This window comes from Thamnophis sirtalis, unplaced genomic scaffold, assembly GCF_051295495.1.
Source record: "Thamnophis sirtalis isolate CommonGarterSnake01/CBP01778 unplaced genomic scaffold, rThaSir2_p1.2 scaffold_1, whole genome shotgun sequence".
Taxonomy (NCBI): domain Eukaryota; kingdom Metazoa; phylum Chordata; class Lepidosauria; order Squamata; family Natricidae; genus Thamnophis; species Thamnophis sirtalis.
In genome coordinates this window covers 109,599,263-109,625,165 of record NW_028261381.1, presented here as the reverse complement: position 1 = coordinate 109,625,165, position 25,903 = coordinate 109,599,263, and the positions used below count along the sequence as shown (strand labels likewise).

Sequence of the window (25,903 nt, the reverse complement as noted above, 5' to 3'; positions counted from 1 at the left end):
TCAGAGTTTTTGGGAGTCTGGCCTGTTCCCAGTCCCTCCCCCATTCCAGACTTCCTAGTTTGCTCAGGGGCTTTCCCCAGCCACGGACGCTAGGGTGGGGAGCAATACCTCAGCTGCTATGCTTTTGTATTCTATATTTGATTCTTCAAACTCCGCCTACATTCTAAAACCTATTGCCTATTTCTGTTGCTATGTACAGAATCCTCATTTTCAAACGTTTAAGTCTGTCTCAACATTTCTCTCACATACAAACAATTTTAATTCTGCTATTCCCATCCCTATTGAGATTCCTTTCTTAGAATAGGGTCAGTTTCTACCCTTGTTCTGCAAAAATGAATACTTATCTGTCATGGTTGAGTGTGATATTGCTTAAGATCATCCAAAATGCAGCTTCTAAACAGGGACCTCCTCAGGGCTTCAGATATGCCTCTTACAACGTGATCATCCCAAGGAAGCTGTCTCCCAAGTATGGGCAAGAAGAACCCCAGGATGTGAGCTACCTCCTGCCCATTGAAGGAAATCCCCATGTGGTATTCCTCAGGCAAAGAAGGAACTTCATCCCTAAGGTCTTTCCTGTCTTCACCTATAATACAGCAGGAGATCTCCAGGTGGATCATCCTTTTATCAAGGATGATTGTTTCTACCATGGATTTATACAGAGAAAGTCCCCTTCTCGAGTCACCCTCAGTACATGTTCAGGAGGCCTGAGAGGTCTTTTGCAAATGGAAAATAAGACCTATGAAATTGAACCAGTTCAGGAATCCTCTACCTTTCAACACGTGGTGTTTCGGTTAGAAGTAGAGGAAGGGGCTCCCCGAATGACTTGTGGAGTAGGAGAGGAACAGCAGAGCCATCAACAGGACATAATTCCTAAAACAGAGAATCTGGGAAACAAAGAAGTTTTTGGTAAATCCTGGTGGCCACATACGAGATATATTAAGGTAGCAATTGTGATTGATCATGAACGATATCTGCAGTTTGACCGCAATGAATCTGTTATTATGATGCGAATTCTAGATATTATTCACACTGCACATTCATTTTATGATCCACTTTCTGTTCATTTGTCAATAGCAGGATTAATGATCTGGTCACAATACAACCTCATAACAATTACCCATTCAGCAGAGAGCACACTCTTATTTTTTTAGTATTTGGAGAAGAACGCAACTGATTCACATTTTAGAAAATGATGTTGGTCACTTATTTGCATATAAGTATTTTGGGATAACAGTAGGACTTGCCTATATTGGAACAATATGTAGCAGTGACTGGGGAAGTGCTATTATATCATATCAAATTTCCAGTTTGTTTTTGATTTCCGAAATATTTGCCCATGAACTGGGACACAATCTCGGAATGCAACATGATGAACAATTTTGTCATTGTGGAAAGAGTGAATGCATTATGGCACCCTATGCAACAGAGACTGATAAATTTAGTAACTGCAGTTACAAGGATTATTTCCACTATAGAAACACTGAATGTTTATTTGTCCCACCGGACACTAGCACAACATTTAAGTTTGAATCCTGTGGTAACAAAAGAGTGGAAAAGGGAGAGCAGTGTGACTGTGGGTCAGAAAGACAATGCAAGTCAGATCCCTGCTGTCTACGTAATTGTCGTTTGCGCCCCACAGCTGTTTGTGCCTTTGGACTGTGCTGTGCTAACTGCCAGTATCGTCAACGTGGAACTGTTTGCAGAGAGAAGATTAGCAGTTGTGATCTCCCTGAATATTGCAATGGGACTTCCGAGCACTGTCCAGAAGATGTGCATGTGCAAGATGGTGCCTTGTGTAATGATGGTGTGTATTGTTATCATGGGAAGTGCACGACTCATGATATGCAGTGCAAAATGATATTTGGTAGTGGAGCAACAGTCGCTTCTGAAGCTTGCTTTAGACAAGTGAATAATAAAGGTGATCGCTTTGGCAACTGCGGCCTTAAACATGGAAAATACAAGAAATGCGATACTGGGGATATCCTCTGTGGCCGTATCCAGTGTAAAAGTGAAGAAATTCCTTCTTTGGAGGATCACACTACAATAATTCATACTTCCACTGGAGATAATCAGTGCTGGGGTACTGACTACCACACTGGGATGAAGGTAGATGATATTGGAGCCGTGAGAGATGGTACTCCTTGTGGCAATAACATGTTGTGCATTGAGGGTAGTTGTGTCCCTGTGTCCATTCTGAAATATGACTGTCATGTCACAATGTGCCACAATCGGGGAGTTTGTAACACTCTCAAACACTGTCACTGTAATGTTGGATGGGACCCTCCAGACTGTAGATATAAAGGCTATGGAGGTAGCATAGACAGTGGGCCACCTCCAGTACAGTCTGAAGATAATATGAAAATCTCAGCTGTAGTTGGAATAATCACTGCTTTTTGTTTTATAATTGTTTGTGCTTGCTTGGTTATCTGTTTCAAGGATGGACAAAGGAGCCAATCATGATAATTTAAGGAAAGAATCCATGCTACAACATCAAAAGATGAAAGAACATTAGTATAACTCCCCCTTGCTAAGACTCCACAATTAATCCAGAATCAGCAAAGGGATTAATAGTCCATTTGAAAAACAAAGAGATTTCAGATTTCAATATTTTAAAGGTGTTCCTGAGACACCTACCCTTTTGAAAAATCTGGCTTGTTTGAAGGGGAAGAAACCCTCCGATTTAGGCAAACTAAGTTTTGTGAGGATTAGTTGAGGAAACTTCTGATTTGCAACGAAAAATAAGGCTTGAAAATGAAGTCTCTAAACTTGCTGGCTATACCAACAGTACATTGGATGTCAAAGAAAGATCAAGAGGAATTGTTGATGATAGAGAATATGAGCTGCCAACATAACACTTCACACCAGATCTTCTCTAACTGCACCCTACTAAATTATTGATGAAATTATTATGGATGTTCAGCATTGTGAAGCCACTCAGTGACTATTGGAGAAAGACATCTCCAACACGGTCCTCTGTGTTATTCAACTACAACTTTTCTCATCAATTCTACTAAGATTGATCTGTTTTAAATAAAAAAGTTCTTTATGTTTTTACTCCATGGGAAATATTAGCTCTCAGTGCCATCAATGTACCCAGCTACCAATTCCTCATACAGCAAAAACCACACTTGGAACATATGAAAGAGAGGGGGAGAGAGGAGAGAGAGTGGGGGGGAAAAGGAGAGGGAGAGGGAGAGAGAGCAAGAACACAACACATTCATATCTGGGATGAGATTCAAATTTTTACCACCGGTTCAGTGGGCATGGCTAGATGAGGGAGGGCATGTTACTGAATGGGCATGGCCAACTTGACATCACTCACGCACAATCAGTCACATGACCACCACCACCAAGCCACGCCCACTGAAAGGGTGGCAAAAAGGGGGGGGCATGCCAGGCCGAAAAACTTGCAAGATCCAGAGCTGCCAGTCTCCGGTAAGAACCGCATCTCATGGCCTGCCCCACCCCATCCCCTCCCTCACCTGCCACCCCCAAATTGCCCTCCACTGCAAGCATCTCTCAGGCATTGTGTGCAGGGAAAGACCTTGGACTGGAAAGCGAGGTCGTCCACTGCCTGCTTGCCCAGCGCTCGCTCAGAGACCTCCTACCCAGCTACTCACCCTACCCAACAACCCCCCGCCCAACCTGGGCATAGCCACTCACCAGATCTTTCTTCTGTTTCCAAACTAAGCCCCAGTTGGTTGGTTAAAGTGCGGGTTTGATCCTATTGCTCCATCACTGGAGGCTTTTAAAAGGGAGAACTTTTCCACAGCCAGCTGGTAAAGAAAGCTCTCAGTCATGACCAGTGCTGCTGCTGCTGCTCCCACCAGATGGATGGACAAAGGGAGTGGGCAGCTACGGCCTTGGTCTGGTATGAGCTGCGGGCCTGGTCTGGGGAGGTGGCGAGTGGCTCCCCCGGGTGGCTGCTGCAACAGCCTTGGGAGGAGTGCCTCTATTGCTACATCAGTGGCATCTGCCTGGATTACAAAGGGTTTATCTGACTGTTTTAGTACCAGTTCTGCAGAAAACAGTCTTTTTAGCTTTTTGAATGCCACTTGGCATTCCACTTTCCACTTTAAGGGCTGCCCTGGGTTGGTCGTTCTCATACACCTAATAAAGGTGGTGTTTTTTTTTAAAAAAAAATCTAGGTCTCAAAGGGGAAAGAAAACTCCTTTTTATGAATTCAGAATATTTGTGCAGCATTTTCCCACAACCCATCCCTCCTTAATTAGGTGAAAACTACTTCTGACAGTAATTTGTAAACCCTTCCAAATGAGAAACGCCAAAGTACTTAATCATTAATACATAGTTGTGCACCCTTTAAAAAGCCTTACCAAGGCATTATAAAGTGATATTAACACTTCACTTGATCTTGATTCTATCCTTCTGTTTATTTAGCCTAGAACTCTGTTGGGTTTTTTGGTAGCTGCTGCACACTGCTGGCTCATATTTAAATGCTTGTCCACTAGGACTCCAAGATCCCTTTCACAGTTACTACTATTGAGCAAGGTACCACCTATACTCCACCTATGCATTGGACAGTGGACATGTCTACATTTACCGAGAAAAACAAACATTCACTACAAAAGGCCATCTGTAGAAATTGCTAGCAACACAAGTCACCCCCTCCCCCCTAAAAAAAGAATCCCAGAATTAGAAAACAAATTCTGTTGATAAAGAAGCCTGACTAGGTCTGCCATTCTATTCCATGTTGGATCTCCAAGCTCCACCCACATTCCAAAGGAAACCCCATTTACAGTTGCCTGGTATAGAATCCTCTTCGTCTTTGTGGAGGACATTTTGTTTACAGCCTTATAAACTTGTTCCTAGATTCTCATCGGTTGCTGGGAGCATCCTTCTCTTAACTGAAATGTCAGAAAATGTATTTTGTATTTTAAGGGATTCCTTTCTTGGCCATAGAATATGAATATTCATCTTCCCTGGCTCTTGATGACATTCTTGATGAATTTCCTGACTGAAACTGCCCTTCAGAAACCAACTTGGGGCTTTATTTATGCTTCTTATGAAATAACCATTCCAAGGTCGTTAACTTTCAAATTTGGACAACAGAAATCCAAGAATGTGACCTATTTGTTTCAAATTGAAGGGAGGAAATTTGTAATGCACCTTAGGCAGAAAAGAGGCTTACTCCCCAAGCATCTGCCCATTTTCACTTATAGTAAGGATGGGGATCTCCAGCTAGATTATCCATTCTTCAGAGATGACTGTTACTACGCTGGCATTGTAGAGGGTGAGCCCTTCTCTCTGGCCATCATCAGCACTTGCTCTGGAGGACTCAGGGGCCTACTGCAATTTAAAGATAAGATTTATGAAATAGAGCCACTTCCAGAATCCATTACATTTCAACATGTAGTCTTTCGATTAGAACAAAAGGTGGGAGTCATTCCAATGATGTGTGGCCTAACACAGGAAGAGCAAAGACATCAAGAAGCCATGATCCAAAATCCTGACAAAAAACCAGACAAAAAACGTGTATCTAAAGCAAACTGGTGGTCACACGAGAGGTATGCCGAGATTGCTATTGTGATTGATCATGAACGGTTTTTGAAATTTGGCAAAAATGAAACTCTTACTGCTTTAAATGTTTTGGATATCTTCTACATTGCAAACATACTGTATGAGCCTCTTTCTGTTCATTTATCTATTGCTGGACTAGAAATATGGTCAGAAAGAAATCTTATATCAATTCATGATGACATCTTTAAAACCCTTGAAGAATTCACTAATTGGAGAAGAGACTCATTACTTGCTCGTTTACCAAATGATGCTGGTCACTTATTTATATTTAAGAATTTCAATCGTATAGTAGGATTAACATACTTAGGAAAGATTTGTGATGATGACAGTGGATCAGCTGTTGAATCATATGTTACATCCAGTTTGTACCGTATTTCTAACACATTTATCCATGAACTAGGACATAATCTTGGCATGCAACATGATACACAATACTGTGTGTGTGAACGAGCAAAATGCATTATGGCCCCAATACAAGTATTAACCGATAAGTTTAGCAACTGCAGTTATATAGATTACTTCAATCAAAGAAATTTGAACTGTTTGTTAATTCCACCAGACCCTAACAAAATATTTAAATTTAAATTCTGCGGCAACAAAGTAGTAGATAATGGAGAGCAATGTGACTGTGGTACCAAAGCTGAATGCAAGTTGGATCCATGTTGTCAATCTAACTGTAAGTTACATTTAGGGGCCACTTGTGCTTTTGGACAGTGTTGTTCCAATTGTCAGCATGAAGTTACTGGAACAGTCTGCCGAAATAAGAGAAGCAGTTGTGATCTCCCCGAGTATTGTAATGGAGTTTCTGAGAGGTGTCCTGAAGATGTTTATGTACAAGATGGTGCCCCATGCAATGATGGGGCATATTGTTATAATGGGAATTGCAATACTCATGATAGACAATGCAAAGCAATCTTTGGCAGCAAAGCAACAGTTGCTTCAGAAGTTTGCTTTAGAGAAATGAATACTCAAGGCGATCGGTTTGGCAACTGTGGCCTTATACATGGAATTTATAACAAATGTATGCCTAAGAATATCCTATGCGGTCGAATCCAGTGTGAAAATGTGGAAAGCTTGCCTTCTTTGGAGAACCACACCACCATAGTTCAAACATCTAAGGGCAATAAACAATGCTGGGGAACTGATTACCACAGTGGGATGAAGATCATCGATATTGGAGCAGTGAGAGATGGCACTCCTTGTGGCAATGGCATGATGTGTATTAACAGGGCGTGTGTTAATGTGTCCCTCTTGAGATACGATTGTGATGTCAAAAAGTGCCATAATCATGGCATATGCAACAATTTCAAGCATTGTCACTGTGAGCAAGGCTGGGCTCCCCCAGACTGCCAAGAGGAAGGCAATGGTGGCAGTATTGACAGTGGCCCACCACCTCTGTATGTACCCGAGAGACTTCCTCCCAAAATGAAAATTATCTTAGCAATTGTATTTCCTCTTTGTGCACTTGTCCTTTCTGGTGCCTGTTTTAAAAACCAAATTGTACATAGAATTATGGAGCCTGAGGGAAGATTTAGACAGCAGGAATGAACAGTGGAAAAAAGCTCATAGTAGGTCACGAAAATGAACCAGGATTCATGACTCACATCTTTAATAAGATAATATTTGATAATATTGAGCAAAAGAGACTGGTATTGTTCAGTAAGCATTGGTGTCTGCAGGGATGCCAACGGGTCAGATTAATGTCACCAGCATGGTACAGCCATGATTCAACCATGGTCCTTTTCTATGTGAATTGTGAGCTTGTGTGCATGCCTCAAGGAGGGCTAGCTTGTGGTGGCACATTGCAATGTTGCTTTTGTCATTCTGGGGAAAGCAGCCACTTCCTGTTTCTTTCCATTTAACTTGCCTATGACTTTATTCTCTGTTCAAAGGCCCATTATTTGTAGAATGTTTTGTCCCACAGCTTTTGTTCCCAGTTTGGCTCTGACTCTCAAAAAAAGGCAGTTAAAAAAGCATTGGAGTGAAATGCATATGACTTCAAAGGTAATGACTCCTGTATGCAGCTAATATGGGCAAGGACATGCACCTATGAAGTTGCATGGAAGATGATGCTGTGGCCCCTTCATTTGTTGTCCTGAACTGCTGGACTTTTATGCTTGAAAACTCCCTCTCTCTGTGTTCAATCCAATAAAGTGAAGAAGTCCCAACTTTGGTGTGCAAAACTCTCATTGTTTTGTGATGTAACTGCCAGATAAACATGTAGGAAAGACCAGACCTGAGGGAGATATGTTTCCTTACGTTATTATCCTGGGAATTCCCTTTCAATTCATTTTTTGAGATTTTAGAAGTCCTGTCAGATAATTCCTTGTGTGTTGGTGACACTGAAGGTGAGAAATTGATGGGGGAGCTGAGAATTGTACGGAGAGGGGCTGTAGATGCATTAGAACTACAGCTTCCAGAATTTCCAAATATCTGAACTCTAAGGTCGGTATTTTTCCCAATTTCTCCTAGTTTTCTCAGTCTCATTTTTATCCTGGAAGAGAGACACAGATGGTTAGTCCTAGCTAATAATTACTGTTTGTGACTTGGGCGGCCACATAAAGTGCTTAATCAATTTAATTAATTAATAAATGCAGCATCAGAGCATTTGAGAATTAAACTTAGATATTTTGGAGAAGCAACATTCAAAGTACCACTTTAGGAAAGTTATTTTTCAGGCAATTCAATCCATTGTGCTTTTGATTACCTATGTTTTAGCCTGTAGATTTTGTTTCAAATGGACATGAATGACTAAAAGACAGATGAAGTCCAGCAAAGGAATAGGAGCATAACAAGAATTCTTGTATTCTTAATGAATTAATTTAATCCTATTTTGAAGCAAATTGATTTGAATTTATCATCTTCCAGATAAGTTAGAGATAGGAATATAATTAAATATAAGATTTTGTACTTCAAACATTAACCTAAGATGCAACCCACACATTTAACCCAATGCCTCACATTTCTCTGAATGATGGAACATGACAGTATGTGCTATGTACGTGTTCTCAGTAACCTAGGGAATAAAAACGTATCACCACTTCAGATCCTTCCCAAGGATGTGTGTTGTAAACAAGGTCAGTTTTTCAGTACCTGTTGTTTTTCTGTTTTCATTTTAAAGAGGCAGAAATTTTGAGGGATCTATTACTGTACTTGTAATAGTGTTAATTACATATTTTAATTATCTATGAATTGTAATGCAAAACTTTCTCCTAAATAAATATTTCCTGTTGCCTTCTGGTACAAGTCTGTTCTATGTTTTAATATCTCATTTCTATATTTTTTTCCTAAAAGTAATTAGTTTGCACAGATTAAGGATTTTTTTTCAATTTTTGCTGTATTTCTTTATACTTGATACTTTTGCTTTTGTTGCATTAGAACAGAAGTAAACTGAAGTGAACTGAAGTAAATGTTAATGCATTAATCTATCTATTTATTCAGTTCTCTGCAGAACAGTTTCCTGGGCGAAAGGAAGAAAAGCCAAATAATCATTAATTAGAAACGAGAAGGTTCAGCGAGTTATTGGTTTTCAGCTCTTACAAAGCCATGCTTCTCCTGGTGTGATAGGCTACTTCGGTTCTCACTGAAATTATGAAGTAATCCACTTCAATTCACACCTTTGGCCAACAAGAGAAAATATACAGTTCATTCCCATTAGAGAAACTATACAGCAGTAGGGTACAAATAATAGCCATTCAACATTTGATTGTTTAAACTCCTCCTCCATTCCAAAAATATATTCGCTGGCTGGGGAATTCTGGGAGTTGAAGTCCGGACATCTTCAAGTTGCCAAGGTTGAGAAACACTGTTCTAGAATAATATCAGGTTCTGCCTTCGTTCTGCAAATGAATACCTATCTGTCATGGTTTATTTTGACATTGCTTAAGATCATCCAAAATTTGTTTAATTCAGTGGTGTCATGTAATTGGACACAGAGGTTACGGGAGGCAAGGGGAGTACTAATAGGGATCGCAACCTTGGTATTTAGTACTGTTTTCATGTTCTGCCCCTTGCAGCTCTGATAAATCCAATGAAACTCTGAATACAAGGCAACTGATAATCAGTTTTATTTTTGGCCAAAGCAAAACTGGGTGACTTTTAATCTCTCACCTTAAACAGAGCAGGCAGAGAGAGAGAGAGAGAAAGCAAAAGCCATGTGCAAAAACCTCTAATTATGAAAAGAAAAAAAATGTAAAAGGAAAAAATAAATTAAATGCTTGTATTTATCTACTGATCTGTACCATAAAGTTATTTTCCATTTAACTTCACCAGTTTTACATTATTTGGTATTAAAATTGCAGAATTTTCACATTTACCGTTCAACTAGTCAGGCGAGAGCTTGCGGTGAGGCTGAGCTAGTTGCTGCCTCACCGTGGATGACTCTGCTTAACTGTTTAATAAAGCCTCTAAAAACGCCCTCTACTATGAAGCAGGAGAACTGCGTGCCTCACCTACTCTGACTTTTTAGGTGTTTTATGATCGCCCAGCACGAGTAGAGTTAAGCAGAGGCTTAAAAGCCTAAAAAGTCAGACTAGGTGAGGAACGCATTTCTCCTGCCTCATAGCAGAGCGCGCTCGTTCTTCCTGTGACTCAGCAGCAGCAGAGTAAGTTCCACGGAGGTGTGGCCACACCCCCATACTGGTATGCTCTACTGCCCCGCAGTCCATTTGCAAGGCACTTCTCAAAGAGAAGGAAGTGAGGGCGAGGCTTCTTCAGAGGACCCGAGGCAAGAGCAGAGTTGAAGTCCTCTCTGAAGCAGCTGGAAAAGGTATGTGTGGGTCAGAGGGAGGGGAAGGAATTCAAACTTCATCCTCCTGGTGCTGTGCGGGGCTTTAGGCAAAGGCTGGAGGGAAGGACCCTGGCTTGCTTGTGCTCTCCCTCCCCAAGTGTAGTTTGATTGCAGGTGGAGCCATGTTGCCTTTTCAAACCTGTAATCAGTGAAGCTGGGCTGGATTTTTACACAGTGGATCCTTCCGGGGCTAGGGGAAAGTGTGTGCTACAGCATGGCTCTTTGCCTGGCTTCCTGCCTCTTCCTGTGGTCTCCTCAGTGCTCGCTGGTGCTCTCCCTCCCCAAGTGTAGTTACTTCCTCCCCAGGCCACCATCCATTTCTCTCTCTCTCACACACACAGCTGGATAAAACTATATAAAAATCCAAAATTTTATATCGCATCGGTCGTCGCGCGGGTTAACAAGGGCCGCGGCGGATGTTGGGGTCCCTGGACATCTGTTGACAAGTGGGCTACAAGCGGACCAGCCAACAAAATGATAAAAATATAGTACAGATGAAAACCGTGCCATAATGGCCTGTTACTACAACTCAGAGCCAGAAAAAAGAGGTTATTTAAAGCGAATGTATGAATTATGGAAACAACAATATCCAGATTCAAATGTTAGTGAATAACAGATCAAAGGCAATTTATTATACGGAATAAAGTGTTTAGTGAAGTTGAACTTGAGGAAATTCAGGCAAATTGCAAAACCAAGAAAACAATATCACAAGCGGAAATAACTGATATTCAAGACACAACTAAAGACATTATAGTAGAACTCCCAGAAGAAGCTCTCGGGGAGGAAATAACATCACCACTACTAGAACCAGTTATCACTGAACCAACTGATGAACTAACTCAAAAACAAAAAGAATTGAAGGATAAGATCATGGAGCATTTTCTGCTTAATGAGGAAAGGCAACGTTTACCATCACTAAAAACTGTGCCTAAGAAAATTTTGGCCCCTATCATGAAAATGGTTAATGCAGTGTTTTCAACAATTGAATCGGGATCCATCTTGGAAACGAACCAGTTAATGTACAGTGCAGGTGTAATAGTCACTAATGAACTAGGCATTAAAATCAAAGTACCTAGTCACACAACAGAAAAAGCATCAAAGCCAAAGTGGAAAATCCGATTAAAACAAAAAGTCAAAAAATTAAGGGCAGATGCTAGTAACTTAAAGAACATGCATGAGCAACGGCTTAAAAACAACAAAACCATAGATTGGCTAATCAGAAGATATAGATTGGATACAAGAAACATCAATGAAGCTGTAGAGATTGTAAAACAGTGGATAACAGCAACAGCTAGAAAAATTGAAAGATATGAGGCACGAATCATCCAATATAAACAAAATCAGCAATTTCGATCAGACCAACGGCGTTTTTATCAAAGTCTTAATGTGAATGGTGACACCAAAAGTGAAAAACCAGAAAAGCAGGCCACAGTTGAATTCTGGAAAGAATTGTGGGAAAATGCAAAGGACTACAATAAGGAAGCAAAGTGGATACATGACTTTGAGAAAAGCATTGGCAACAAACAAATGCAAGTATAAGAAATAACAACTGAGATGGTCAAAAATCGAGTAAAAAAGGTAAAGAATTGGACATCATCTGGAAAGGACCAATTACATGGTTTCTGGCTCAAATATCTGACCAGTTTACATGCAATATTGGCCAGGCAACTGAATGAAATTTTACAAAAGGGCCAAATTGATGAATGGTTGACAACTGGAAAAACATACTTGATTCAGAAAGATGCAACTAAAGGAACAACACCTGAAAACTACAGACCAATAACATGCTTGCCAACAACCTTCAAATTACTCACAGGCATTATTGCAGATAACATGATGGATTATTTGGAAACAAACAACATTTTGCCAGTAGAGCAAAAAGGCAACAAAAGAAGGAGCAGGGGCACAAAAGATCAGCTCCTAATTGATAAAATGATATTAGAAAATTGTAAGAACAGAAAAACGAACTTGAATATGGTCTGGATTGATTACAAAAAGGCATTTGACTCACTGCCACATAGTTGGATCATAAAATGCTTAGAAACAACTGGCATTAGCAAAATATTACATCCTTTACTGAAAAGGCGATGAAACAATGGAGAACTGAGTTGGCAGTAGGGAATGAGATCTACGGAATGGTTAATATCAAGCGAGGAATTTTCCAGGGTGATTCACTTTCACCTCTTCTCTTCATCATCGCAATGATCCCACTATCAGTAATCTTTAAAAAAAATGAAACTAGGCTACCAAACAGCCAAAGAAGCTGAAAAAATTTCGCATTTACTATATATGGATGATTTGAAACTCTATGGAAAGTCAGAAATAGAAATCCAATCATTGACAAATACAGTCCAATTATTCAGCACCGATATTTCAATGCAGTTTGGCATGGAAAAATGCGCCACTGTATCCATAAAAAGAGGCAAAATCACTGCATGTGAAGGAATTGAAATGCCCAATGGCCAACTAATTAAATGCAACAAAAATGAAGCCTACAAATACTTAGGCATTCTGCAGTTGGATAATATCAAGGATGGAGAAGTAAAAACTATTGTCAGGCGAGAGTACACCAACAGAGTTAGGAAAATTTTGAAATCTAAATTGAATGGTGGAAATACAATCAAGGCCATAAATACCTGGGAAATACCAGTTATAAAGAGACGCCTAGAGCGCCGCTGGAGGGCCAGTAAATCCTAGTCAGACCGAGCACTCTTAAAAGCCTGCATCGGAGCATATCTATCGGCATTACGGACAGCCAAGAACGACCACATTGCCGCTCTGATTGCGTCCACTGAGTCCCGCCCTGCCGCCTTGTTTAGGGTGACCCGCTCCCTCTTAAATACGAGGGTTGCGGGGAACCCCTTACAAGATAGAGCAGAGGAATATGTCCAGTTCCTCGCAGACAAAGTTGCTCGGCTTCGGATGGACCTGGACTCCAATTGCGCAGAGCCAGCCGAGGTACCGGGGGAAGGTCTTGAATGACACCTCTGGACTGATTTTCAACCTGTTGCTCCTGATGAAGTGGACAAGGCCATGGGAGCGGTGATTGCTTCCACATGTGTACTGGACCCGTGCCCCTCCTGGCTGGTCGCGAACAGCAGGGAAATGACGCGGGGCTGGACCCAGTCGATGGTGAATGCCTCTCTTCGGGAGGGTTTCTTCCCACCGGCATTGAAGGTAGCGGTGGTGAGACCCCTCCTGAAGAAGCCATCACTGGATCCAGCCAGTTTGAACAACTACCGTCCAGTCTCCAACCTCCCCTTCATTGGGAAGGTTGTTGAGAAAGTGGTGGCCTCGCAACTCCGGCGGTCCTTGGATGAAGACGATTATCTAGACTCCTTTCAGTCGGGTTTCAGGCCTGGCTACAGCATGGAAACCACTCTGGTCGCACTGATCTCTGGAAAGCCAGGGATGGAGGTCATTCCTCCATCCTGGTGCTCCTTGACCTCTCAGCGGCCCTTCGATACCATCGACCATGGTATCCTTCTGCGACGGTTGCAAGAGGTGGGGGTGGGAGGCACCGTTTTTCATTGGTTCTCCTCCTACCTCTCGGACAGGTCGCAGTCGGTGTTAGTTGGGGAGGAGAGGTCGACCCCTAGGCCCCTGAAATACGGGGTTCCTCAGGGTTCGGTCCTGTCCCCCCTGCTATTTAATATCTACATGAAGCCACTGGGTGAGATCATATGATGGCACGGGATAAAACACCATCAATATGCGGATGATACACAGTTGTATCTGTCTGCCCCGTGCCAACTCAGTGAAGCGGTTGACATGATGTGCCAGTGCCTGGAGGCTGTTAGGGTCTGGATGGGGGTTAACAAGCTTGTACTCAATCCAGACAAGACTGAGTGGCTGTTGTGTTTCCCTCCCAAAAACTTGGTCAATATTCCATCACTCAGGCTGGGAGGTGAAAATCCACGCCCCTCAGACAGGGCTCGCAACTTGGGGTTCCTCCTGGATCCACAGCTGACTTTAGAACACCATTTGTCGGCTGTGACCAGGGGGGCATTTGCCCAGGTTTGCCTGGTGCACCAGTTGCGTCCCTACCTGGACCGGGAGGCGCTCGCAACAGTGACTCACACCCTCGTGACCTCAAGACTGGACTACTGCAATGCGCTCTACATGGGGCAGCCCTTGAAGAGTATTCGGAGACTTCAACTCGTCCAGAATGCAGCCGCGCGAGTGATTGTGGGTGCACCTCAGTACACCCACGTTACACCTATCCTCCGCTAGCTGCACTGGTTACCGATCAGTCTCTGGATATGCTTCAAGGCGCTAGTCGTAACTTATAAAGCCCTTCATGGTATTGGATCTGGGTACTTGAGAGACCGTCTGCTGCCAATTACCTCCCACAGACCCATTAGATCTCACAGGGTTGGCCTCCTCCGGGTGCCATCTACCAGCCAATGCCACCTGGCTATTACCCGGGGGAAGGTCTTCTCTGTGGCAGCTCCGGCCCTCTGGAATGAACTCCCCGCAGGGATTTGGACTCTCACCTCTCTCCAGGCCTTCCGAAAAGCCGTCAAAAACTGGCTTTGCCAGCAGGCCTGGGGGTGATGAGTTCCCTCCCCTCTCGACATGTATGGTTGTGCGACTGTTGTTTACTTTTATTATTTGTATTTTGTTTTTTATGTTCCCCTTTTTCCCCCTTGAATTGTTCGCTGCCCTGAGTCCTCCCGGAGAAGGGCAGCATACAAATAATAAAATTCTATTCTATTCTATAAGATACACAGCTGGTATAGTTAACTGGACACAAGCTGATTTGGACATTTTGGACCGAAAAACTAGGAAACTAATGACAATGCACTACAGTTTACATCCACGTGGTGATACTGATAGACTATACCTGCCCCGAAAATCAGGTAGCAGAGGATTATTACAAGTGAAGCAAACAGTTGAAGAAGAAAAACATGCACTGGCTGATTATTTAAAAGAAAGTCAAGAACATCTATTAATTGAAGTAAAGAACAAAAAACTACTGAAGGCCCAACAGACGAAACAAGAATACAGAAAAGATGTGATAAAATCAAGAATGGAGAGTTGGCAGAACAAAGCACTGCATGGCCAATTTCTGGAAAAAATAAAAGATAAAGTGGACAGTGAACAAACTTGGTTATGGTTAACAACAGGTACATTAAAGAAAGAAACAGAGTCACTAATCCTGGCTGCGCAAGAACAAGCTATCCGCACAAATGCCATTAAGGCCAAAATCGAAAAATCCTCTGATGATGCCAAATGCAGACTTTGCAAAGAAGCTGATGAAACTGTTGATCACATACTCAGCTGCTGTAAAAAAATCGCGCAGACTGATTATATATTGCGGCACAATTCAGTAGCACAAATGATCCATTGGAATTTGTGCAAAAATTATAATATTAAAACAGCAACAAATTGGTGGGAACATCAGCCTGTAAAAGTCACCGAAAATCAGATGGTCAAGATCTTGTGGGATTTCCGTATACAAACGGACAAAATACTGGCGCATAATACACCAGACATCACACTGGTTGAGAAAAATAAGGTCACAATCATAGACATCACAGTACCAGGTGATAGCAGGGTTGCCGAGAAGGAACATGAAAAAATCGCAAGATACCAGGACTTAAAAATCGAAATTCAACGACTATGGCACAAACCAGCAGTGATAATTCCAGTGGTAATTGGCACACTGGGTGCTATTCCAAAAGCACTGGAGTTACATTTAAAACAGTTAAAAATTGACAAAATCACTATTAGTCAAATGCAAAAAGCCGCACTGCTTGGATCTGCACGCATATTACGAAAATACTTTACAATGTCCTAGGCTCCTGGGTGTGGCCCGACTAGTAACCAATGCCAAATCCGGCGAAACAACTGGCCGCTGTGATACAATTGTATAATAATAATTAAATAAAAATAATAAATAAATAAATAATAAATATAAATATAATAATAAATATAAAAACAATAAAAATAAACAATAAAAATAAACAATAAAAATAAACAATAAACAATTAAATGTGAATGTGAATGTGAATGTGAATGTGAATGTGAATGTGAATGTGAATATGAATAATATGAATAATATGAATAATATGAATAATATGAATAATATAAATAATATAAATAATAATATAAATATAAATATAAATATAAATATAAATATAAATATAAATATAAATATAAATATAAATATAAATATAAATATAAATATAAATATAAATATAAATATAAATATAAATATAAATAATAATATAAATATAAATATAAATATAAATATAAATATAAATATAAATATAAATATAAATATAAATATAAATATAAATATAAATATAAATATAAATATAAATATAAATATAAATATAAATATAAATATAAATATAAATATAAATATAAATATAAATATAAATATAAATAAATATAAATATAAATATAAATATAAATATAAATATAAATATAAATATAAATATAAATATAAATATAAATATTAATATTAATATTAATATTAATATTAATATTAATATTAATATTAATATTAATATTAATATAAATAATAAATAAATATGTAAATATAAATATAATATATAAATATATAAATATAATATATAAATATATAAATATAAATACAAATATATAAATATGATAAATGATAAATGATATATAACTGAATAACTGAATAAATGAATCTGAATAATGATAATAAATAAATAAATAAATAAATAAATAAATAAATAATAAGCAAGCAAGCCAGAAGACCCAGTAGCCCCAAAAGAAAAGGGAAAAAATTAGGAGTCCTCTACAATATACAGGGTAAGGATTTTAACAGCCACTAGGTAGGATAGGCAGCAGAAAACCAGCACAACATATCCATGAATATCAACACTCAGTGAGATGACACAATGAAACTCCTTAGTCACACAACACACAGATCGACTCGACCATTCGGATGGGGAAACAGTCAGCATCCTCGACCAAGTTAAATCCCAAAGTGCAAGGAAATCTTGGCATACTTGGTATTCAGACAAGTCAGTCATCAACAAACACATCAAGAAGTTTAAAAGAAAGCTAAAAGAACAAAACATTCATTTTTGGAATCTAATTTTAGTAGGCTTTTGATCCCACTTAATAGGAGGTGTATAGACTCTGCAGTATCCGATGCAATCTTTGTTGAACAGGACAATTTTTTGTCTTGTTGCTGTTTCATGTAGTTTAACACCACAACATTTTAAACATGACACAAATATTTGCCGTTTTTCTTGCTCTTATATCTTGGTTCACCCTTTCAAAAATGAAGAAGAGTTCAGACTGAACAGCCTTTTAAAGTGGGGTTTTTGTGCTAAGAATGCAAGCTTATGGTCCTTAATACAGTTTCACCCCACAATACTTGTAAATTTCATCAGGTACAAGCTTTAGGGAAAAATAGTATCGGAATTGTTTTCTACAATTGCCATACAACTTCCATTGCCAAACCTTCTCTTGGTTACTGTCAATCATTCCAAGCATTATTCCTTCCTATTGCTAAATCAAAAGGAGATTAGGCAATACATTCATATTTATCTATATCAGGGGTAGTCAACCTTTTTATACCTACCGCCCATTTTTATATCTCTTTTAATAGTAAAATTTTCTAACTGCCCACCGGTTCCACAATAATGGTGATTTATAAAGTAGGGAAGTAATTTTACTTTATAAAATTTATAAAGCAGAGTTACAGCAAACCCCTACCGCCCACCATGAAAGCTTGAACGCCCACTAGTGGGAGGCGGGGACCAGGTTGACTACCTCTGATCTATATCTTCCCCTACGCAGAGCTTCTGTTTAAAGCTCTGAAAACTTGAATGAAATTTCAGTGGTGTCATGATTCTTCATACCAGATGATCAGAACTAAATAGCAAATCTAACTTATAAATTTGATGTGGATTTGAAGATCTGAGATTAGTTAGATTGACATGCTTCTCCCTCTCCCTCTCCCTCCCCTTCCCCCTCTCACACTCCCACCTCCACTCCCTTTCCCTCCCCCTTGCCCTCCCTCTCCCTGTTTGCCTGTTCCCTTCCTGACTAGCTGTCTGGTTTATCTTCAATTCAATAAGAATGAAAATTCTTAATTCAAAGATTGGTCCATTTCGTATGTAAAAAGCCTCAATACCTCCCCCCCCCACTAAAAATGACTTTTGTGCATAGAGAAAAAATTAAATGACCTTGATTTCAAAATTAGAAGGTTCAAATTGTTGGTTTTGAGTTCTTACAAAGCTACACCTCTTATAATCTGATAGGCTACTTCACTTGAACTAATTGACTTCAATTCACATCCTCAGCCAACCGGAAAAAAATATGCAGTTCATTCCTGCTAGATAAACTAGACAACAGTAGGATACGAACAGAAATCAAGCTGTTTGGAGTTAACCTGGGAACGTCAAGTAATTAAACAATGAGTCACCATAATAACATTTCATGAATCTTGCTTTGCTCTTGTATTCTACATTTGGTTGTTTAAACTCCACCCACATTCCAGAATATTTCATTTTACGTTGCTATGTACAGAATCCTCATTTTCAAATATTTGAGCCTGTCCCAACATCTCTCTTACACAGACACTCATAATTCTGCTATAACGATCTCTGTTGAGATTCCTTTCTAAGAATAAGGTCAGTTTCTATCCTATGAAAATGAGTACCTGTCTGCCATTGTTGAGTTTGATATTGCTTAAGATTGTCCAAAATGCAGCTTCTAGACAGGCACCTCCTCAGGGCTTCAGATATGCCTCTTATGACATGATTATCCCAAGGAAGCTGTCTCCTAAGCATGGGCAAGAAGAACCCCAGGATGTGAGCTACCTCGTGCCCATTGAAGGAAATCCCCATGTGGTATTCCTCAGGCAAAGAAAGAACTTCATCGCTAAGGTTTTTCCTGTCTTCACCTATAATACAGCAGGAGATCTCCAGGTGGATCATCCTTTTATCAAGGATGATTGTTTCTACCATGGATTTATACAGAGAAAGTCCCCTTCTCGAGTCACCCTCAGTACATGTTCAGGAGGCCTGAAAGGTCTCATACAAATGGAAAATAAGACCTATGAAATTGAACCAGTCCAGGAATCTTCTACCTTTCAACACGTGGTGTTTCAGTTAGAAGTAGAGGAAGGGGTTCCTCAAATGACTTGTGGAGTAGGAGAGAAACAGCAGAAACATCAAGAGGACACAATTCCCGAAACAGAGAATCTTGGAAACAAAGAAGTTTTTGGAAAATCCTGGTGGCCACATACGAGATATGTTAAGGTAGCAATTGTGATTGATCATGAACGATATTTGCAGTTTAACAGCAATGAATCTTTTATTACAATGCAAGTTCTGGATATTATCCACACTGCAAATTCATTTTATGATGCACTTTCTGTTCATCTGTCAATAGTAGGCTTAGTGATATGGTCACAAAGCAACCCTATACAGATTACCACTTCATCAGATGACACACTTAAATTGTTTAATACTTGGAGAAAAGACCACCTGCTTACAATTTTAAAAAATGATGTTGGTCACTTATTTGCATATAGCCATTTTGGGGTAGTACTGGGACTTGCTTATGTTGGAACTGTATGTCGCAGTCACTGGGCAAGTGGTATAGAATCGTATAGAACTTCCAGTTTGTTTCTTATTTCTGAACTGTTTGCCCATGAACTGGGACACAATCTCGGAATGAAACATGATGAACAATTTTGTCATTGTGGAAAGCCTGTTTGCATTATGGCACCCTATGCAGCAGAGACTGATAAATTTAGTAACTGCAGTTATAAAGATTATTTTCGCCATAGAAACACTGGGTGTTTATTTGTCCCACCAGACACTAGCACAACAATTACATTTGAATCCTGTGGTAACAAAAGATTGGAAAGCGGAGAGCAGTGTGACTGTGGGTCAGAAACACAATGCAAGTCAGATCCGTGCTGTCAAGCTAATTGTATGTTGCACCCCGCAGCTGTTTGTGCCTTTGGACTGTGCTGTGCTAACTGCCAGTATCGTCAACGTGGAACTGTTTGCAGAGAGAAGATTAGCAGTTGTGATCTCCCTGAATATTGCAATGGGACTTCAGAGCACTGCCCAGAAGATGTGCATGTGCAAGATGGTGCCGGGTGCAATGATGGCGCATATTGTTATCATGGGAACTGCACAACTCATGATATGCAGTGCAAAATGATATTCGGTAGTGGAGCAACAGTCGCTTCTGAAGTTTGCTTTAGACAAGTGAATAATAAAGGTGATCGCTTTGGCAACTGCGGCCTTAAACATGGAATTTACAAGAAATGTAATACTGGGGATAGCCTGTGTGGCCGTATTCAGTGTAAAAGTGAAGAAATTCCTTCTTTGGAGGATCACACTACAATAATTCATACTTCCATTGGAGATAATCAGTGCTGGGGTACTGACTACCACACTGGGATGAAGGTAGATGATATTGGAGCCGTGAGAGATGGTATTCCTTGTGGCAATAACACATTGTGCATTGAGGGTAGTTGTGTCAATGTGTCCATTCTGAAATATGACTGTAATGTTACAATGTGCCACAATCGGGGAGTTTGTAACACTCTCAAACACTGTCACTGTGATATTGGATGGGCCCCTCCAGACTGCAGCAATATAGGCTATGGAGGTAGCATAGACAGTGGGCCACTTCCCATTTCAGTAGAGGCTAAAGGTAGTGTGAAAATCTCAGCTATAGCTGGAATATTCTGTGCCTTTTGTCTCACAATTGTTTCTACTGTTCTGATTATCTGGTTCAAAGATAGGCTGAGAAACCGATTTGGAAAATTTCAGGGAAGAGTCCATGCTACAAAATCAAATGATGAAGGAGCACCAATGTAACTCACCCTTGCTAAGAATGCACAACCCATCCAGAATAAGCACAGGAATTAATGTTTTAAATATATTTCCCTGTCATTTCTTTGAAGGTGAAGAAACCTTGTGATATAGTCTGTGAGAATGAGTTGAGTAAATCTCTGCTTTGTAATGAAAAATAACTCCCCAAGACAGCCTTGAAAACGAAGCGTCTGAACTGAAGATAACCTCAAGCATTAGCCAACTATACCAACTGTACATTGGATGTGAAACAAAGATCAAGAGGCATTGTTGATTATAGAGAATTTGGGCTGTCAACACAGCACTGCACATCGACCCTTCTCTAATTCTGCCCTGTTCAGATTAATGATGAAATTATTATGGACGTTTAGTATTGTGAAGCCACTCAAAGACTACTGGAGAAAGACATCTCCAACATGGCCCTCTGTGTTATTCAGTTACAACTGGTCTCATCTGTTCTACTATGATTGATCTGTTTTAAATAAAAGATTGTTTAGGTTTTAGCCTAGCTCTTAGTGTCATCAGTGTGCCCAGCTACCCTTTCTCACATACTGCAAAAAACACACTGACACGAGAGAGAGGGAGGGAGAGAGGGAGAGAGGGAGGGAGAAAGATTCATATAAACGAACTCTCATAGAGAGCTACGTCTGGTAGAAGAGCCCTTCATTCATCCACCACCAATTCCTCCTCTGGCCCACAGCTACAAGAAACATCAGTCACTTTATAATGATAATAACTTAGCAAAGAAATAGAGCCATGTTGCTTCTTCCTTCTTCCTTCTTCCCTTCTCAGGACACCTATATGGCACTTGCTCTTGATAAGTTATTCCAAAAACATACTCAAACTCAATGCACCAGTGAAGACAGCCCCAGTGTGTCCCCCCCCCCCCGCTTTTCCTCCTTATTGACAATCTTAACTGGACAAACACTCTCTTTTCCAAGAGAGATTTTCCATCCAAACATCTCACACTAAGTAAATGAAATGGTAATAAAGGACCCAAGAGATGATTTCTTTCTCTTTTAATGTTATTTCCTTTGGCTAAACTGTTATTATGTGGAATTAGGTGGGGTTGCTATCTAACATTTAGGATAGTATAGAATTGTTTATTGGCCAAGTGTGATTGGACACACAAGGAATTTGTCTTTGGTGCATTTGCTCTCAGAGTACATAAAACGAAGAAGAAAGGAAAAAAAATACATTCATCAAGAATCACAAGATACAACACTTAGTGATAATCATAGGTTACAACCATACTAGGAAACAAGCAGAACAATATAAACCGTAAAAATACAAGCAAGTGGTTATAGTCCTAAGTGGGAGGAGATAGGTAATAGAAAGGATAAGAAGAATAATAGTAATATAGTCTTTATTTCCACTATAGAAACACTGGCTGCTTATTTGTCCCACCAGACACTAGTACAAAATTTAGTTTAAATCCTGCACTGTCCCTTTCTATCTTCTCAAGTGTTTCCCGCAGGTCACAGAATTTATTTTTCCACATGGAGCTTTCTTGAAATTCAATAGCTCCATTTCCACATTTCCTAAGTCTAACCAGTATAAACAGATAAGATCGAGTTCTTTAAATTTGGCTTTATCTGGAGAAGTAAGAAAACACAGCATTGTCTCCATCTTACGGAACTGTAAAACTCTGTCACCAAAATTCAACTTTGCAGCTGCTACAATGCTAGAAAATTCCTTATTGATTTCCTGATGGCTTGTAGGATTATCTGCAAATGTTGTAGAATTTTCTAAATGCAATTTTCAATTTGGAAAATATTTCAGCTGCCCACTTTCAGGGTCTCTTTCAAAAACTTCCAGTTTTCTCTCAAATGTTTTGATATCACAAAAGATCCTTTCTGCTGTTTTCCCAAAACCTTTTAGTTGTTTGTTCAGTACATTGTAAAATCTGTAAAAAAATGTGAGGTTGGTAAACAGGCCATATCAGTGAGCTGTGGATATTCCTGCCCTTTTTCATCCATAAACAGCCTAATTTCATCCAAGCAAAACTCTCCAGGACTCATCCTCTGCTCAGCCACCGGACATTATTGTACATAAGTAAACAATTATACTGTGCCTGAACTTCCTCAAGGAGTTCTTTAAACTGTCAATAATTCACAGCACAAGCCATTATGAAATTTACCATTTTTGTGACATTTTTGAGGACATCTTCAAATTTCTGGCTGCTTTCCATGGCACAAAGAGCTTCTTGATGTATAATACAATGGAACTGGATGACTATGCTTTTTTTCTTTAACAAACAACTGTATGAAACCAGATGTTGCCCCCACCATAGAAGGTGCTCCATCACTAGTAATTGAAACCACTTTTTCTGGTCTTATGTCTTGTGATGAAAAAGCCTCCATCATAGCATTGTAGATATCTATCCCTTGTGTCCTTTCAGGCAAAGACAGTTTCACCCGCTCTTCTCTCATGATGTCACCAACAGCATAATGCAAATTTACCGCTACCCTTGCATGAGTATTTACATCAGTGCTTTCATCCAAGCACATGGAGTAACAGGCTGCCTTTTGTAAGTCAGAGGTGAGTTACTAACATCAGTTGCCATGCGCTGAATTCAATCTTTAACAGTATTTCTGCTAAATAGAACCTCAGAGATGCACTTCATAATTTTATCCTTGCTTGGGAAATCCTGAAAAAGGGAATCACTTCCAGACAACATGGTCTTTTTGATAATCTTAATCTTTATTTTTATTTTCATTATTTTTATTTTCCTGTAGCGTATTTTGGTTTGTCACCTCTACCACTCCTTCTGATTTCTCATCTATCTTCTGAATATTTTGTTCATCTTTTCCTACTATTGGTTGAGGATCTTCTACACTCACTTCTTTATCTTTGAACAGTCCCATCATCTCCTTATGAGAGTCTTCTACATTCATGTCTTTATCTTTAAATATTTCCATCAACTTCTTATAATTCTTCCTCATCATTTCTAACATTTCTTCATAAATCTTTATTATCTCCTGCTGTGTCATTTTGTAATAAGTTAATATACTTCTGAAATCCCAATATCCCAATACATAAAGAAAATATATTTTTTTAAAAAATCAATTCTTCTTAAAGTTTGGTTAATCCCAAAATTATTCCTTCAAGTACCCTTACTTTCTACTCTTTAAATGCTATAAATTTGTGTTTTTTGGTCTTTATGTTTTCCAATTTCCACCTTCCCAATTATCCACATTTTAAAGCCTTATCTATCAATTCTTCTTCAGTTATTTTTCTTCTTTTGCTTCATAAAATGATTTCTCATGTGATGTTGATTTTCCAAGTCTAAGTTACGCCACTGGATTTCTTCAAATCTTTTAAATCCACTTTTCAGTATGCAGTTCCAATAAAGTTTCAATGTTTAGTGTTTCTGCTTTGCTTTATAAATCTTCATAAAGTTCAATAGATATTTCCCAGCATTCAAATTGCCTTTTAAGATAAAATCAAGATCAAGTAGCTTCCAGGTGGTGTTTACTTTCTCTCATCACTGTGCTTTAAATTATGTATGTTACAGTAATATTCTTTTTCCAGTAGATGACTACCCTGTTCCTTATTCCAATATTCAACCAAATGCAAAAGTCAAAAACAGCTGATTATCATGTTTTATTTTGACAACACATTCTACTCCTTACTATTCCCTCTCCCAATTTCCCACTAATGAAACACCATAGTAAAATAATAGAGTGTGTGGCAGGCCAAAGATCCTAAAAGGAATATGACTGCAGGCCTGACAGTTGCTTTTTCATTGTGATGCAAATAGTGCACTTTTCACATAACTGTCCAAATCTTTCTTCATGCCAGACCACCAGAGTTGCCCCCGCACTAAATGTAAAGTCTTTAGAAACCCAAAGTGGCCCACCAATTTGATGTTGTGGCTCTTCCTCTGCATAGGGACTCTGGGATGTAGAGTTTCATCCCCTTGTATTCTCCCTTTTTGTCAAGATATGTTGGTTGTCATGGAAGTAGGGGTCTGCTAGCATTTCGATTTTGAGTTCAATGGTTAGATCATTTGCTGTTCAATCTGGCCAGTCACGGTGTTGTCATCTGGTGGTCACTTGGGCTTCTGGTGGTCATGTGGTACCAGGTTAGCAGTGCCCATCTTACAGCAAAAGCTTCTTCTTTTTCCCTTGCAGCCCAGTGCCTCTCTGTGTCTATAAGTTTGTGGGAAGTGCTGTTTATTTTCCTTGGCTATTTCTTGGGAGTAGCACTGCTCCCACTGCCATGTCATTGGCATCTGCTTGGATAATGAAGGGATGTTTGGGATGAGGAGGTTTCAGCAGTGGTTCCTTTGAAAAAAGTTCTTTTAGTGTTTTGAATGCCTTTTTGCAGGTCCCAGTGTTGGGGTTGTCCTGGGCAGGGCTTCCTCCCTGGACTCCCTGTCTTTAGGAGGTCTGTCATGGGTTTGGCAATCTTTGCAAAGGAGAGGATGAATTGCCTGTAAAGGTTTGTGAAACCTAGGAAGCTTTGTAGCTGTCTGTAGTTGCAAGGAGGCTGCCAGTCTAGGATGGCTTGCACTTTGGCTGGGCCCATCTCTATACCCTCATTTGACACGTGGTAGCCCAGGTCGTCTAGCTGTGCACAGTGAAATCCAGATTTTGACACCTTGATGTACAGGTTTGCTGCCAGAAGTTTTTGCAGTACCTGGTGGACTAGGGCTGTGTGGTCCTCCATTGTCTCAGTGTAGAGGAGGATGTCATGCTGGTAGACAAGGACCCCCTTATAGAGGTGCTCATGCAGCACCTTA

The 25,903-nt window shown here is 39.8% G+C and overlaps 2 protein-coding genes and 1 pseudogene across 2 annotated transcripts; all 3 read left to right on the top strand.

The window, feature by feature from the left end:
• Nucleotides 1-332: 332 nt before the first annotated feature.
• On the top strand, nt 333-2,770 carry LOC148049659 (disintegrin and metalloproteinase domain-containing protein 20-like; annotated as a pseudogene).
• A 2,111-nt stretch (nt 2,771-4,881) lies between these two features.
• On the top strand, nt 4,882-8,470 carry LOC148049658 (disintegrin and metalloproteinase domain-containing protein 20-like). Its single transcript, XM_087723128.1, has one exon. It carries the CDS (start codon nt 4,924-4,926, stop codon nt 7,084-7,086), a length of 2,163 nt encoding a protein of 720 aa, XP_087579254.1. The 5' UTR covers nt 4,882-4,923; the 3' UTR covers nt 7,087-8,470.
• Nucleotides 8,471-18,859: 10,389 nt separating this feature from the next.
• Nucleotides 18,860-21,706, top strand: LOC148049657 (disintegrin and metalloproteinase domain-containing protein 20-like). The gene has a single exon (XM_087723047.1). The coding sequence runs from the start codon at nt 18,967-18,969 to the stop codon at nt 21,160-21,162; it is 2,196 nt and encodes a 731-aa protein (XP_087579173.1). The 5' UTR covers nt 18,860-18,966; the 3' UTR covers nt 21,163-21,706.
• Nucleotides 21,707-25,903: the final 4,197 nt, after the last annotated feature.